This window comes from Zootoca vivipara, chromosome 7 (assembly GCF_963506605.1).
Source record: "Zootoca vivipara chromosome 7, rZooViv1.1, whole genome shotgun sequence".
NCBI lineage: Eukaryota > Metazoa > Chordata > Lepidosauria > Squamata > Lacertidae > Zootoca > Zootoca vivipara.
In genome coordinates this window covers 64,875,934-64,893,749 of record NC_083282.1, presented here as the reverse complement: position 1 = coordinate 64,893,749, position 17,816 = coordinate 64,875,934, and the positions used below count along the sequence as shown (strand labels likewise).

The following is a 17,816-nucleotide window of genomic DNA, read 5'->3' as shown; positions in this document are numbered from 1 at the left end:
CACACGAGCATTGTATAACCAGGGAAACAGTTAAGTTTCTAAACTGGAAAACTTAGATGGTGAATGCCAGTTGTACCATCACACAAATAGAGTCATGACTTTATAGGAGAACCAGAAAGATACAAAGGTCAAGCTGTTCTGGCTTAAGTTTGGCTGGAATGTTTTGTTCTGTTTTGAAACGGAGCAAACCATGAACATTCCAGTCCCCACAGAACAGTTTTGTAATCTTATGAGCATCTGAAATGCTGGGGCTCTCATGGAAAATGGAACCCAATCTTTGCCATCAGCTCCGTAGGAACATAAACAAAAGGGAGTTTGACTCACAGTCCAAGTTGGGATGGTAAATATTTGAGGAGAGGAACTCCTCTTCCGTTCTTCCATCCTCTCATCCATGTTAAATAAATTACTTTAGCAAGTGGAATCACAGTCGCTCCAGTGCCTGCCAGACTGTTCCCTGCTCACACAGAGCCATTTCTCCTGGTAAGTCACAGATGGTTTGACAATTGCAGAAGTGGTGCTTTGACAAAATGAAGACACAGTTCTATAATTCTTCATTTCATTCAGGTTTCTAGAGAAATTAATGACCATATTTCCTCTGATGAATCAATGACAAACAGAATGGAGCTATTTTACAATATGTATAACATATCAGAATCCAGGAAAAGAAGGAGAGTTGGGATCATTCCAAAAAGGAGGCAGCTTTCAGAATAGCACGGTCTTGAATTGCTTTGTTTAAAATAAAAATCCAGATCAAACACTTTCTTTTATTTTCTGCAAAGCAATTCAGAACATTAGTGCCAGCTAATGGCACGTAGGAAGAAACACACATAATGTGATAATTACGGCACTGCGTTCTGAGCGTTCCTAAGCATCACAGGGGAAAACTTGCAATAGGGATATAGCCAGTGTAGGCAAGATGACAACTAATGCCACATTCTGTGTACAAATACATCATTTCCAAAGAATGCTGGTGTATACTGCTGTTTCCCCCCTTTAAATATGAAGCAGAGGTCCAATCTTTTATTGGCTGTGACTCCCATGTAGGGAAATCCACTCATTTAGGTCACAGCCACACTTTCACAGTTCTGGCTTCTCCCAACGAATCATGGGAACTAAAGTTTAGCCCCCTCTAAACAGCAATTTCCAGCACCCATAACAAACATCAGGCGCCTCCCCAAAATGATCCTGCAAAATGAGTTTAATATGTTCACTTGTGCTGAGTACAGAATACCTGTCTTTTCCCACTATAATCCTACTTGACCCACCTACAGATCTCTTCTCAGAATAGATTGGAAACAATCAGTATTTTTCCCTTTTCTTTTAAAATCTCATTTTTCTATATTTTTTCCTGCTGACAGAAAAAAAAAATTTCCCAGATAGGGATTTAGTCTACCTCACAGACAGAAAGAGCACCAATTTCTTCTTTTAGCCTCTGGGTGTCAAATTTGTGTAGAAAATAGGAGGAATTTTGTTTTGATGTCTATTGCTCCAGTGATTGAAATAAACAGGGGGGTACAACCCCCCCAACAACAGTTGTTATCAGTCTGTTCTGAATTCCCTTTTCTCTGATATCAATCTGCAAAGTTCAAAAACAAAATAAAGCACTTCTCTAGATTGTGCTCACATGTTTTCATTCCCTAAAGTTAGAAATCTAGGAATCCTTGGAAAGATGAAATGATGCTTTGTCTTTTTCATTTTGGGCTAGATTGTAGGTGTTTCGATTTCCCTTGGTGAGTCTCCTAAACATTGAGGTTATTAAGCACGTTTTCTCCCTTGCAGCAGTGATGTGTAAAATCTCACTGTACATAAAGCCATAATTTCCAGACATGATAGAATGAGAAAGGATGATTTCTGCGGTTATGTTAACAGAATGCAGATCTATACATTACAGGACTTTTCCTTGTGCAGAAAGTATCCCGCATCCCCCGTTACAAACCTATGCGAGAAATGGATGGGAACTGGTGTGCAGAATTCCTTAGTGGGGATATAATTTATTAGCAGAGGCTGATGCCCCTAACTTGTTCCAGATTGAAGCTTGTATATTTTCATGTTGGCTCTTTCCGCCATCAGCAGATGATCAGCCATTTCGCTCCCACAGGCCCAAGGTGTGCGCAGCAGGAAAGAGCATTGCTGCACCTGGGAAGGTCATGTCCTTAGCTATGAAACTGCTGATCGGGGGTATCCAGAAGTATTAATCAGGCTGTAAATGACATCTTCCCCAGTACCCCTCCACAGCTGTTCTTTGGCCCCCTCCCAAAGGTGGCTATTTCATTAGCTCCCAGATTAGAAAGTTTATGGCAGTGACAAGCCCTTCTTCTGCCTCCACATGCCTGTTTCTTAACCTACTCTCTTACACACACACACACACACACACACACACACACACACACACACCAAAAGGGCCAAATCGGATGCTACTTTTAATGCATGGTAAGTAGTCATGTCTGGAGTTTAAAAATATATATAATAGTAAGGGTTGGGGGAAGAGAACACAACATGAGACTGCTGGATCCAGACAACGGCCCATCTAGTCTAGGAACACGCTCTCACAATAGTTGATGGGAAGCCTGCAAGCTGGACATGAGCACACACATGGACTCTGCCTACCTGTGATTCCCAGAAACTGGTATTCAAAGGTGTGATGCCTCTGAAGGTGGAGGTAGAACACAGCCATCACAACTAGCAGCTGTTGGTAGGCTTGTCAAATACTCTTTTAAAGCCATCCAGGTTGGTGGCCATCACTTACTCCTGTCTTGTACCAAAAAATAAAAAAATTCCTTCCAGCAGCACCTTAGACACCAACTAGGTTTGTCATTGGTATGAGCTTTTGTGTGGATGCACACTTCTTCAGATACACTGAAACAGAAGTCACCAGACCCTTATGTATAGTCAGAGGGTGGGGAGGGGTATTACTCAGAAGGGTGGGGGGAATGAGTGATTGGCTGATAGGAGTGGTAGTATTCTTTTTAAAAATTTGGGTATTTTTTAAAAAAATCTCTTAAGTTTTATCATTTTATCCTCACAATGCTAGCTGAGGTGGATTAAGCACTGCATCCAATGAACTTCATGGCTGGGTGAGAATTTATCTTCAAGTGTCGCCAAACCAAGGCCCAAACTCTACTAGCTCACAGAGTTCCCCCAAGGAATGGGAATATTTAGATATTTCTATGGGCCCCACATTTGTAGTGTTGTCAATACAGTGGTACCTCGGTTTATGAACACAATTGGTTCCGGAAGTCTGTTCATAAACTGAAGCGTTCATAAACTGAAGCGAACTTTCCCATTGAAAGTAATGGAAAGTGGATTAATCCGTACCAGACAGTCCGCGGAGTACTTAAACTGAAGCGTTCATAAACTGAAGCAAACTTTCCCATTGAAAGTAATGGAAAGTGGATTAATCCGTTCCAGATGGGTCCGCGGAGTACTTAAACTGAAATGTTCATAAACTGAAGCATGGGTGTAATTGGTTCCGGAAGTCTGTTCATAAACTGAAGCGTTCATAAACTGAAGCGAACTTTCCCATTGAAAGTAATGGAAAATGAATTAATCCGTTCCAGATGGGTCCGGGGCATTCATAAACCGAAAATTCATTAACCGAGGTGTTCATAAACCGAGGTTCCACTGTACAGGTGAATATCATTCACGAAGAACATGATTTAACACTTCATTATTATTTTTCTCTTGTTCCTGCATTAATAGAAGTAGCCTGAATAACTTTTGTTTTCTCTAAGCAGCTGGAAAAGTCCTACACAATAAGCCTCTCGGGAGCTTTTGGGAAATAAACTGCATATTTTAATTTTCTAATCATCACTCTCAAACAATCTGCTGTATTTTGTTCAGGCAGTTGAAGTCAATGCATAGAGAATTTAGGAAATCCTCTTTTCCTCATTTGTTTTTCATAAGGCATGTAGTAGTCTTACCATTAAACACTTGCTACACTTTGGCTTAGTATTAGTTTCCTGATGATGTTTTTTATAGCCTAGCCACAAAGCATGTGCATTTCCAGAGCGGGAGTAGCTGTTTCAATCCTATATCTCATGAGTATGGTAATAATTCTAAGACAGCTGGTAATCACAAGCAAAACTTCCTAATCAACACCAAACAATATACAGTTAACAAATTTACACACATAACTTTCCATCTGAGAAGATGGGCAGACCTATAAGCTATTGGTTAAAGCAAGCCCTAAATAACGTGGGTGGCGCTGTGGGGTAAACCACAGAGCCTAGGGCTTGCCGATCAGAAGGTTGGCGGATCAAATCCCCGCTACAGGGTGAGCTCCCGTTGTTTGGTCCCAGCTCCTGCCAACCTAGCAGTCTGAAAGCACGTCAAAGTGCAAGTAGATAAATAGGTACTGCTCCGGCGGGAAGGTAAATGGCATTTCGGTGCGCTGCTCTAGTTTGCCAGCAGTGGTTTAGTCATGCTGGCCACATGACCTGGAAGCTGTATGCTGGCTCCCTAGGCCAGTAAAGCGAGATGAGCGCCGCAACCCCAGAGTCGGTCATGACTGGACCTAACAGGGGTCCCTTTACCTTTAAGTAACCTACAGGTGTGATTTCCTAAAATATATATTGTGGTCCTACTCACATGCAATGGTGCTAAAACTGTATGTTTCATTTTATCTGATGTTTTCGCTGGTGTGCTCATTTTTGTGGTTATTAGAGTTCATTGTTATAATCATGGTATGGTATTCTATGGGGTGGGGGAAACTTGCTTGTGAAATAAATCTGTCCCATATGGAAATGGGCAGTTACCGGAAGTAATATCATTCCTTTAATTTGTTCTGTACTGTATCTTGTGAAGACGGCTTTATACTGAAAGCTGCTTAAAAACTTAAAACTGTGCCTTTATGAACTTGCTACGTAGACTAAGGAGATTTCCTTTATGAGACACAGCCCAGACTGAAACACTGATCAAGCAACTATCTCCTGCTTGTCTAAACAGTACATTGTGTTATGAGAAATGGGCTTCTGAAAGAAATAATGAAAGAATAATAGGAAAGTAAAAGGGGGCACGTACAGTACCACAAGGCTGGTGAGGTTCTGGAAGGCGTAGTTAGGAATGTGCCAGATTTGGTTGAGGGCCAGTGTCATGGCCTGTAGAGCCGGCAGGTTGTTGAGTGCTTTCACAGGGATCTCTGTCAGAGCATTATCATCCAGCCAAAGGTGGCGTAAGGAGGGCAGCCTCTCAAAGCTCTTCTCAGGTACCACAGAGATCAAATTGGCATCCAGGCGCCTAAAGGAAATAAACAGACAGTCAAACAAACAAACAAACAAACACAGCATGTGTGGACATAGCACAGTGCAGAAAGTGTCCTGTTGATTATCATTAAATGGCCAAAGACTTGAGCAAGTTACTGGAGCACCAGTGGCCTGCATAGAGAGGTTCAGGAGGCACAACTGACATATGCAAATGGCTACACATTCTTGCTTCCTTTGATGGAATATCCGTGCTTCCTGCTGATTTGACCTGATAGGAAATGGAAAGAGAGGGTGTGAGGTTTATACCTCTGGAATGATATAGCATGAAAATTCCTTTGATAATACTCTTTGGACTCCTGTGTAGGTGGTGGATCTCAACAAAATCACATTGTACAGCTGCCGCTATCCCACACAGTGGCTCCAGTTTATGTCACACAGATATTCGAGGGCAATTCTGCATCAAATCAACTCAAATCAATCAAAAGAAAAAGCACCTTGGCAGAAGCGACATTAGCCACTTCAGGTGAAGAAGAAGAAGAGTTTTGATTTGATATCCTGCTTTATCACTACCCGAAGGAGTCTCAAAGCGGCTAACAATCTCCTTTCCCCTCCTCCCCCACAACAGACACCCTGTGAGGTGAGTGGGGCTGAGAGACTTCAGAGAAGTATGACTAGCCCAAGGTCACCTAGCAGCTGCATGTGGAGGAGCGGAGATGCGAACCCGGTTCCCCAGATTACGAGTCTACCGCTCTTAACCACTTCACCACTGAAAACATGCTGAATTCATCTCTCCTTATTACAGTATTCAAATATCTAACTAGCTGATCTTCTGTGTTTGCAAAGTGTCTGGGGACTTGTTCAGAATTACATTATACAGGTGCAGTGCAGTCAATTTATAGGAAGCACAGTTATGCTCTTCTGAATTCTTCTGCTGTTGCTGTCGATGTACATTGTCATTCCTCACAATATACTGTTATTAAAATAAATAAACTTTCCCCTTTACTAGGGATGAATTGATGAATCTGTCAATTTTGGTTTCTCTCAGTTTCCCATGTTTCCAATCTTAAATTTACTTCTCCGCATTTCCACATCTGTTTGTGGGTGGTTTTTTTTCATTAAAAAGTCCCCAAGAAATTTCATCAGCATCATAGTGCAAATATCTCCTAATATACACATTTCTGTATGCAAGATTGCCTAATAAACACATTTTTGCAATGCCATTTTCTGTTTGCATGCTATATTCACTAACAAACGCATTTTTATGCAAGCTTTATCCTAGCATATGCATTTTGTACACATAATTGGCTGGAGAGCTGCAGTGCAAAATTTTGTGTAAATTTTGAAGAATGGGATTATGTTTGGATTCATGTATTGTTTTGGAATGTAATTAGGTAGGTTCACCTTTAAATGTGAAATGAACTGAAATTCTCCCCCAGCCCTACCCTTTACACAACAGATTCAAGGCCAGCTTGAACTGCCATGATGTCTTCAGAATCCTCTTCCCCAAACCAAGGAATAAACAATAAAAGTATCTGAACATCATTTCCTATGGAATGACAGGTTGTGGTTTGGTTCATTTTTTTTTGGGTTTACAATACAAAACAAAATAAAAATTGCAGGTTTGGTATAGGAACTGCAGTAGTACTGTATAAGTCAAATGTGACACCAATGAGAAGTAGTTGGGTTTTTAAAATCAGAATTCTTTAGTTCCATAAAAGCTGAAGAGCTCAAAAAGAAGGATTTAAACCCAGTTAAAGAGCTGGGTTTGATACCAGTTTCTGCTACTGTGTCATCTGAATGAGTCAGCAAATGGAGGAGAAGGGGATATCCTTCATCCGACTAATACAAGCTGAATTTCTTAATCTTTTGTTTGTATGGTAAATTCTTAAATGTAGATACTGTTTCATCTAACATGAATTTTTCAGTTGTCCTAGAAATAATCTGCAAAACCTCTCAAGTGCAATACTAATGCAAGTGAAAATTAAACACTTTCTTGGCGCTTAGGGGGAATGTGTCTTGTGTTCTATTGTAGTATCTTTTGGCCACTTCAATCAGTCTATAGAGAATCTTAGTTTTCTGGCTCAAGCCGCAACTGCAGCTAGGGGAAGAATGGGCACTCCAAAACATTGCTTGTAGATGCTGGTTTTACTACTTTGTGACCTACTATTTTCCTATATGTGTTTGGGTTTGGAAATGAGGTCTGCCCCACCCCTGCTTCCATTAAAGTGTAGTGACAAGGTGGAACAAGTTGCTTTGGAAAGCTGTTCCATAGAGATAGGTGTTCAGTAACAACTTGCAATGGGACTAATAGCTTCAGCACAAAAGGAATTGAATAAAACTCTTAGTAAAGAAAATAAAATTTACTGAATGCCAATGGAATAATATCATATCCTCAGCATGCCAATTTGTACTCCATAGGTTTTGTTTTCTCGTGCCTTGCATGCATCTCAGTTTTGGAATTATTTGGCAGGGGGTTCTGTTTCTTGGAAAAGCACCTGCTGAAAGTCTTGTGAGTCTACACAAACTAGTAGTCTGCCCATGACAATGGCTAGGTTTAGCAGAGGGTGAGAACCTAGTGTTTCCCTTCCCTCACTTGTATCATTTGGAGGTCTGAGTACTTGGAAAACCACCAAGTACAACCGAGTCATGTTAACGACATCTTGTAAATCCAAAGAATTATGCAATTTCCAGTACTCAACAAATGAAGGGTCTACATATGGCTTTATAACATACCCTTGATGAAGCTCCCAATGGATTCAGAGGAAGCTGCATCAGGTAAGTCTTTAAATATAAAGACTCCAATACAGTACTGCAGAGTGTATGGTTATAAAAGCCAGTTTATTCGATAGATGAGTGCCCCTGAACCCAGTAATAATACAGGTCATGCTGTCCTTTTAGTCTTCAAAACTTCTATTTTGCTTTGTGACTTGGAGACAGACAATGAATGGAGAACCAGGGAAGCAGATTGCTTCAGATATTTGGAATTAGAAAGGAGTTGGGCAACTGGGTCAGCCAGAGACCTGGAAAAGAAGCAATTTGCATTGGACTAAAGGAAGAAGGGAAAAGAAGTTCTAAGTTTCAGGGGTTGGCTGAAGAGACAGGCTTTCTGTTTAGAGATGATGCTGTGTTGCTTAGGAACTGATGCCATTTTGGAACCTGCACCACCTACATGGTCCTACTGGCTTGCTGCCTGCCCAATCTGTGCATTTGTAAACAAACAGTTATTGCAAAATGCAGCAGAATTCTCCATTGCTCTGTTATTCAAAAGAAAAACCGATCCTGCAAAGCTGCCCTGGAACCTTCACCACAAAGGGAAAGTGGGAGTGAAAACAATAACACCGGCAGACATAAATAAACTGAAAACTGGCTTCCAGAAGTAGTTTGGTATCCTGGCTTGCTTGCTTTCTGAAATAAAGTTGGATTGTCATAAAAACATGTAGCAGAGTTCAAGCTCACTAACTGCTATTGCTCCCAAATGTAGTTCTTCTTGAGGAAGAGATGGAGCGAATATAAAACTCAGCTCCCTTGGCACCAAGAAGCTGCTAATTATATCAATTAAGCAAAACAAAAAAGCAACCACATGGCTCTCCTCTTTCTGCACTGTGTGATTATGGCTTCTTAAGCACTTTCTATTATGGTTTATACCTGGGATAATTGGGCAGATTAGGAGACAGGGTAGGCTAGTGCCAACTTGCTCCATTTCCACATAGACGTTGACATTTTTTATTTTGCTGTGCTTCTCAGATCATGCTGCAGTTTCCATCACAAGCATCAATCCATATGTTCATGTCATATGTTCATGTCATATGGAGGAACTCAGATGAGGCTCTGAGATGGTTCAACTGTAATGCTAAATCGTAGCACCGAGTGAAGGGCCAAACCAATCCTCCACAGACCTTTTCCACCAATATTTTAATCCCATTGTCTGGTGGATCTTCAGTATAAGAATGTGCCCCAAGGTATGTATGTATGTATGTATGTATGTATGTATGTATGTATGTATTGAATGTATATACCGCCCTATACCCGCAGGTCTCACGGCGGTTCACAGAATAAAGGTACCGTAATGTTGCACATGCAATCTCACACATCACATCTTACATGTGAGGGTTCATCATTGAGCCTACCTAGTGACAGTGAAGGCAGGAAAACCAGGGGTCCCATTGGGGATCAAGCCTGTAACCATGGCATTATCAGCACCACACTCTAACCAACTAAGCTATCCTGTTGGGGAAATAAAGAGCCTTGGAATAATAGAATTGTAGAGTTGTCGTCTAGTCCCACCCCTTGCAATGTAGGAATATTTTGCCCAACGTAGGGCTTGAACCCACGACCCTGAGATAGAGTCTCATGCTCTACCAACTGAGCTATCTGCCCAACAACATTTGGAGGGTCGCAGATAAAATCACTTGCATCTGTTGGAACCTTCTTTTGTTCTCGGAAGGTGCCATATGACCAACTGTATAACCTGGACATGTGAAAAAAAAAATCTTTCCCAGTCCACCCCCTCTATCTCAGCACTCATATCTATAGGTAGGATTGCAAACCCTTTTTCTGGCAGGTCACTCATTTTTCCACATGAGTGTATCAACCATATCAGGAAAGGGTTTATCAGTCACATGCTTTGCCTGCCATTCAACTATTAAAATCACATAAATACTGACAGGAAGAAAAGTGGAAATTCTAGCCATGCCATAGGTTTACTCCATTTCACCATTATTGAATTAAATATATTGTGTGTCTGGTTTTTAAGTCTTGAACCATAGTGAAGATTAATTTCTCATCTGTCTTGTGGCTAGACTACAGAACTACAAGAGAATGCAAGTTTCTCAAATAATGTAATCTTTTGCATTTCCCCACCCCCTGAAAAACTCATGTAGTACAGTACAGAAAAAAATCTCTTGCAGCCATCCTATGTGTGGCTTAAAATGCAATAGGATCTTGAGTAAAAAACCCACAATAACAACAGAACCTGCGTGCCTATACAGAAGTATACAAACAATATTATAAAGTCCCCAATGTGCTTTTTATTGACCTTGATTAGGAAGATCCATGACCCTGAACCCCCTCACTTAAGTACATGACTTGTTACATTTCCCTTAGTGAAAAGCCAAAGAACAGGGAAGATGGGTGATTGGTCCCAGATGTTCTATACAGTAGATATGTCTGTGCAGTTGGGTTGATAGGTCCCATATGTTAAATACAGTAGATGTGTCAGTACAGCAGGGAGACTGACAACAGTTCCCATATGCTGATTTCACTAGAAAAGTCTGCATACTTATATCTATAATAGACTTCAGCGGACAGTCTTTTACAATAGGCTAACGGAGACACATATATAGTTACAGGTAGGTAGCCGTGTTGGTCTGCTGTAGTCAAATCAAAATGAATTAAAAAATCCTTCCAGTAGCACCTTAGAGACCAACTAAGTTTGTTCTTGGTATGAGCTTTCGTGTGCATCACACTTCTTCAGATACACTGAAACAGAAGTTACCAGACCCTTATGTATAGTGAGAGGGTGGGGAGAAGTATTACAGTCATACCTCGGTTTAAGCACACCTCGGTTTGAGTATTTTCAGTTTAAGTACTCCGCGGACCTGTCTGGAACGGATTAATCCACTTTCCATTACATTCAATGGGAAAGTTCGCTTCAGGTTAAGTACGCTTCAGGTTAAGTACGCTTCCGGAACCAATTGTGGTTGTAAACCGAGGTACTACTGTACTCAGAAGGGTGGTGGGAATGGGTCACTGGCTGATAGGAGACACATAGAGTTCTGCTTCACTAAATATTATTTTGCTCTGACGTCTCATTACTCTGAACCTGTTCGTTGTTGTTGTTTAGTCGTTTAGTTGTGTCCGACTCTTCGTGACTCCATGGAGCAGAGCACTCCTGTCTTCCACTGCCTCCTGCAGTTTGGTCAGACTCATGTTGGTAGCTTCGAGAACACTGCCCAACCATCTTCATCCTCTGTCGTCCCCTTCTCCTTGTGCCCTCAATCTTTCCCAACATCAGGGTCTTTTCCATGGAGTTTTCTCTTCTCATGAGGTGGCCAAAGTATTGGAGCCTCAGCTTCACGATCTGTCCTTCCAGTGAGCACTCAGGGCTGATTTATACATTCATATTTATATGAATTATGATTTATACCTGTTTATACATTCAGTTAAATTGAAAAATTGAACCTGTCATAGCATCCCCCACTCATGGCCATTTTTTGTGGTGAACACAATTTATTTTAAAAGAATATTCCAGGCATATTGTTCAGGGGAGAATGAATGGGAGATGCCCCCCTCTCCCCTGGAATGGTGCTATATTTCTGCTGTTCCTGAAAATATGAGCCTTAATTAATTGGGCAGATTGTAAAAAAAAATATATCCCTTCTGCGCTCAAGATCTTCAATGCCAAGACCATTTCACAACTGCTCTACGGCATTCCAATCTGGATCCCGGGGTTCACCCAGACAGTAGAGCAAGTGCAATCAGCCTTCCTCTACAATATCTTCTCTGTTCCAAGATGCGTCCCATATGCAGTTTTATGTTTAGAGGGAGCTCAACACAAGGTGGAATCTGTCGCCTGGGGTAGATTCCTTATATTCTGGCTAAAAATCTGCCTCGACTCTGACAGAGATCCCTTCCTCCAGGTAATGCTTTCGGACACCTTCCTCCCCCCAGGGCTGCAACACTTCAATAGGAAGGTACAGCAACTGGGGCTTTCAGTAGAACTCCTCCGCTCAATGTCCTTACAATCTGCCAAAGCCACAGTCATAACCAGGTTGTGGGACATTGAGAGACAGGATCTTATAGCGGCAGCAGACACAACATGTTCCCCCTTCTTTTTCACCTCCCGTGGGCTCATGAAACAATTGGGCAGATTCTTCTTTATTGTGAATATACCAGTACTTCAATATTATATTTATGTCCTTTTCAAGAAAAAAAGATTCCTAAATATGAAGCACTCATACTTCATAGCTTCAGCTAATAATGCTATGAAAGCTGACTGGCCAATTGTGCTTTGTCTTTGTCAGGCAAATGGCTTGCCAACGGCCTAGAATGACTGATAGATGTCTTCTCAATGGGAGCTACTTGAAATAGCTGGAGAACCTTCCTGAGGGTTTCAAATGGGAGAGGTTACTAGAACCTGGAAGCGGAGGATGCAACTTATAGGCATGTGAAGAAACTGCAGTTCAAAGATACACCTTGTGGTGCAGGATGCCTTTCTAGGGCAGGGTGGTACAATGTATGCAGCCCTTGAGCCTCTTTGGGGTGACCCGTGACTTTCCCAAAGCTGGGTAAATGAGGTGATTGGCTTTGGGAAGGAGGCAAGGGGGCTCTGTCAGGGTTCTAGAGTTCTCCCTCCTCCTTAGATAAAGGTAAAGGACCCCTGACAGTTAAGACCAGTCGCGAATGACTCTGGGGTTGCGGTGCTCATCTCGCTTTACTGGCTGAGGGAGCCGACATTTGTCCGCAGACAGTTTTTCCGGGTCATGTGGCCAGCATGACTAAGCCGCTTCTGGTGAAACCAGAGCAGCGCACGGAAATTCCGTTTACCTTCCCGCTGTAGTGGTACCTATTTATCTACCGTACTTGCACTTTGACGTGCTTACGAATTGCTAGGGTGGCAGGAGCTGGGACCGAGCAACGGGAGCTCACCCCGTAGCAGGGATTCAAACTGCCGACATTCCGATCGGCAAGCCCTAAACCCAGTGGTTTAGACCATAGTGCCACCCCCGTCCCTCCCTCCTCCTTACCAAAGCCTAATTAGTGCTTTCCCAGCTTTGGGAAGGAGGTAGGAGGGCTCTAGAACCCTGCCAGAGCCTCGTGCCTCCTTCCCAAAGCCCAGTACCTCGTTTGGCCTCGCTTCTCCCCTCTCTATGCACAACAAGACAGTGTGTGGCCCATGGGTTCCGTATTAAAGCACTCTTGTGGCAAAGTTGGTGTGAAAAGTTGGACCACCCTACTCTAAGGATATGATATAGGGAAATGGATCTGCTACATGCTAACTAACTAACTAACTAACATTCTGCCAGTCTGTCCTCTAGCTCCACAAACTACCGGTGTAAATATTACAAAAACTCTCCAGCCATCACTCCATCAAAAGGAAGCTAAATTCACAGAGCATTGCCCCTGGAATTTCTCACCTCTAGGGCAAGTTCAAAGTTTGTAACAATACTTTCTCCTCACACAAGGCACAAAACTACACAATGGAAATCATAGGGCACGGCTTCTAAGGCATAAAGCAGTTTCCAGTCAGGTTTCATCATTTTATTTAGCAATTGGCTACTACTGTATATCCTTTAGAACATAGAACACAAAAACATAGGAATATAGAATATACCTTATACTGAGTGAGACTCTTGGGTCCACCCAGCTCAGTATTGTTTACACTGACTGCCAGTGGCTCTCCAGGGTTTCAGACAAGAAACTCCCTCATCCCTATTTGGATGGGGGTTGAACCCAAGACTTTCTGCAAGCAAAGCAGATGCTCTACCACTCAGCTATGGTTGTTCCTGAAGGAGGGCTGCTTTGCTTGTTTGTGGATTACTCTACAAGTCTGAAATTCACAATTACTTGATGGCTTCTTTTCAACCAGCCAGAAGGCTCACTTTTCTTGTGCTCCAGGAAAAGCTTATGCCTCATAAATTACCTTAACAATACTTAATGTGGCTTTGCCACAAAATCAGATCCATGCCAATAAATTATAAGTTGATGCTAAACACCCCAGTCTATTTCTGTTGCCTTTTATCCTTTAAACATTCGGTGGAAGAGATTTCTTTTTCTTTTTTTCTAAGAAGCAAAAGCACATTCTATCAAAAATGATTTATATGAAGCAATATTGCTCTTACAATGAGCTGTCACATTTCAAACAGATCAAAGGTGGCCTATGAAAGCGGGAACATGCTCTCAGGCTATGCTAATTCCAAAGTGATTCCTTTCCTTCCTTCCATCCGTCATCAGAATATATATGCTTACAACTGACTTGTCTGGTGGGGAAGGCTTCTCCTTTGTCAACATCAAAGCAACTGTCCCCGTGACTTCCAAGAAGTCACTCCTTGCATTTTAACGTTCAGCAATAATAATGATGATGATAATTACCCTATTCATGGGCTTAACATTTTTAAAGAGGTCTTTACTCTTTCTGTCTGCTTCCAAAATGTTTTTCCTAAAGACATGAGGAGAGGGTGGCGCACCAGTTCTATGGATTGAGATGTCTCACTGGTTCTTTGCAAGCAGTGTAATAGAAGTCAATATGTTGAAGGACAGCATTTATCGGGCAAATTCATCTGTCTTTCCTTCTTCTTTGAAGTCAGTGTTGGAATAATTTTGCAATATGGGGTGACAATGGAAAACAGCCAGCTGGAACAATGGCTTCTATTGCATCTGTCTCTCCTGGCTTGGATTAAGCACATGCTGAGGAATTGATAGTTGCCAATTTCTACCTAGATGACCAGTGTTACATGTGTTTAGTCTGGGACAGGGCACTTTGGCCCATTTTCCTCCCTCACCTTTTTCCTTTTGAAGAAGGTACCTCAATTATATAAATGTGGCACAGATGTTGAAACACGGAAACACCTCAAATGGCCTACAAAGAATATCCTAAGTACAAATACCAGAGCTTCTAAAGCAGGCATAGGCAACCTTTGCTCTCCAGATGTTTTGGAACAACAACTCCCATGATCCCTGACCACTGGCCCTGTTAGCTAGGGATAATGGGAGTTGTAGTTCCAAAACATCTGGAGAGCCAAGGTTGCCTATGCCTGTTCTAAAGCACCCTTTATATAAGGCACTCTCTATTTCCACAAGTCAAGGAACCCTCTGAGGAAACCTTCACTGTAGTTTGGGGAACTGCAGTCAGAAATTGTACATTTCTTATTCTTTATTAATGCATATTTTGCTCAGTGCCAAAACAGCCTTCCACATATAATATTACCAAAGTTGGGTGCCATGCTGCCATGCTGTAACATGTAAAAATATACATAACTAGAGTGATACGAATTTGTGTGTGAAAGATAAAATTGCCTTAAGGATCAGAGACCCCATGCTGAGGAAAAGGTGGCTGAAAGATGACTTTTGAAGAGGGCTTCAGAATCTGCCATGCTTCAGTTCTAATAGTACTTGAAATGGGGACATATGAAATGGCATTCTAAGCATCTCTGTGGGATGTGCATTTGAAATGTTACAGAAAACCAAGCTGCTTCCATTGCCTTTTATTTCCATTTGAAAGACAAACCTCAAGAGTCTTGTCTGAGCTTTTAATCCAATCAAGCTCTCTTCTTTTTCTCACTCTTACTGAAAAGGCAGTAATTATAACTTATAGCACCTGCTTGCTTTGGTTTACTTTTGGCTGGCAGAGAAACAGAGTGTACCCATCTGCTTTAGGTAAGAGCTTGTTGTAGCCACAAAGTTGTTAATTAGCCTGACACACGACTCTCCTGGGGTGCGCGTGGTATGCCTTTACCACACCTATAAAACTGCTGGTAGACAGACACTTTGCCAGGGAATCACGACTGAATCACTGCCTTAAATAAGGCCTAGCATCTGACATGTAGTTTAGAGTTTTTGCCATCAGGTGTAGATGTGCCTCTTCAAATCCTCTCATTTTGTGCAGACTGCAAATGAGAAGAATGCAGACGAAAGGAAGCACAAGAATTGCACAAAGGACTACTTCAAACTCTCTTGCCCTGCCTCACCCCATCATTAATGACTTCGTGCTGCTTCCTCCTCAGGCTTTCTGTCTGCGACTCTTCAGAACAGAACAGCCTTGCCAACCTGGTGCCCTCCAGCCAGCACAGAGCTGCAAGTCTAAAACACCGAGGACAAAAGCTGCAATAGCAGGTGCTGCTAATAATTCATGGTCCTGATTGTCAGAGGTGTTAAATGAGTGCTTCAGATATGGAGCAGCCAGGCAACATCTAAAACAGCCTTTGCCTGCTTGCTGCCTTCCAGATGTTGTCAGACTACAATGTTCATCACATCAGCCAACAAATGCTGAACTCCTGTAACTTTTTATACCACAAATGTTCACTTTATTTTTTTGTCTGCTTTTGTTGTGCAAGTGTGCCCCACTCCCAGACAGCAATAAGGCAATAACATTAGTACAGCAACACAGAACGCATAAAGTGGAATGGTTATGTGGACAGTCCAGCATAACTCTACCACTAATGTGTTGTTATTATACCAGTAACATGTTGAAGAATACACTCGCCAAAGAAACAAACCCTCGTCAAAAAAAGTCTGAAGGGCCGTCTGTTAATTGTGATATATTATGGCATCATAAATACAAACACCTCCTGCAGCACAGATTATGGGATTCCCCCCCCCCCAATTTCAAACCTGTAAATATCACATGGAGAAACAATAAAGGCAACATTGTACAATTCTGCATCATCTACCTGTCCTGGCCTCCAATGTGCAAGGCTTTTAATACCTACACCGGTGTGGAATATTTTATGGAGTGCTGCTTGATTTCCAAGCAGTAGGTAAGTTAGCATTCTATGAAACGAAACACTTCAGGGCAGATGGAAAAACCACAGCCTCTAGGCAAATGTAAATAAACGATTCAGGTCCCCACTCAACTTGTAATGTTTGGAAGCCACTCGGCAGTGATCTATGGATGTTCCAGGTTGGCAATAAATATACAGAAGACTTGTGGAAAATTACTCCTAGATGGAAGGAAACACAGACCTGCTCTTTCTTCTGATAAAATGACCAACCCTGGGAAGATACAGGAATAAGAGAAGGGCATTTGACACAAAGCCAATTTGAATAAAGAAGTATTGGCAGCCCCAATGAAATCTGAGGAAATCAGCTTAGCTTCAGATATTGCTTAACGCACAAAGCAGCCTTGCTAAGGGGGAAACTGTTTACTCAACGACTTTTCATCTCTCTCAAATCAGACCTAATTTATCCTAATGGGACTTAATGAGGGTAGGGAGATCTCCAAAGAGGAGTTCCCCCCTCTATTAAATCTGGATGCCGGAAATAAATTGCCATTGTAGAGGGGTTTTGGTTTCTTCTTTCTGTAGGGAGGGTGCAATAAACAAAGAGAGCTCTGGCTTGTTTTTTATCAGGTAAAATATCTGTATAAACTAGTTTGCATTAAAATTGCCTCCCCTTGATGTGTCCTACCCATTCCTGAAGATGGGCTTTAACAGCTGCAGTGTGTAACACTGTTCATCAATAGCAACCTGAAAGCAATACTCATGGGTATGGTGGCTTAAAACAATTTTATGAAAGTGGAATATCTGTGGCTATATCCATAGCGAGGTAGTGATTATAGTAGGATTATAGGTTACACCCCCATAAGATCATGGGTAAGCATTTGACTCAAGTTCTATCAAGCTGCATGACATGGAGGCAATTTTGACCATATGCAGTGGGAGTTAATGTTCAATCCAAATGTTATAAACACGGATGGAGTTCAGGGTGGATGCATAACCTTTAGTATTTGATCTCAGGATTCTACTGAAGGGAACCATTCACAGCCCTTCTTTATTATGGTTATTGCATTATGTCAGTGAATGGTGCCCATCATGCAACCACCATGAACAAAGGTTCCCAAGCTGGGTCTGCATGCACTCTTATGAGTTAAAAAAGGGGAAATATGGTCAGTGTTGTTAT

General features: G+C 41.9%; 1 protein-coding gene across 1 annotated transcript in view; it reads right to left on the bottom strand.

The window, feature by feature from the left end:
• Window positions 1-17,816, bottom strand: part of LGR6 (leucine rich repeat containing G protein-coupled receptor 6) — a 144,258-nt gene that overhangs the window by 44,643 nt on the left and 81,799 nt on the right. Inside the window, exon 5 of the mRNA XM_035121513.2 lies at window positions 5,020-5,235. Within this exon, the coding sequence (XP_034977404.2) occupies window positions 5,020-5,235 (216 nt within the window). The remainder of the gene's footprint in view (window positions 1-5,019; window positions 5,236-17,816) is intronic.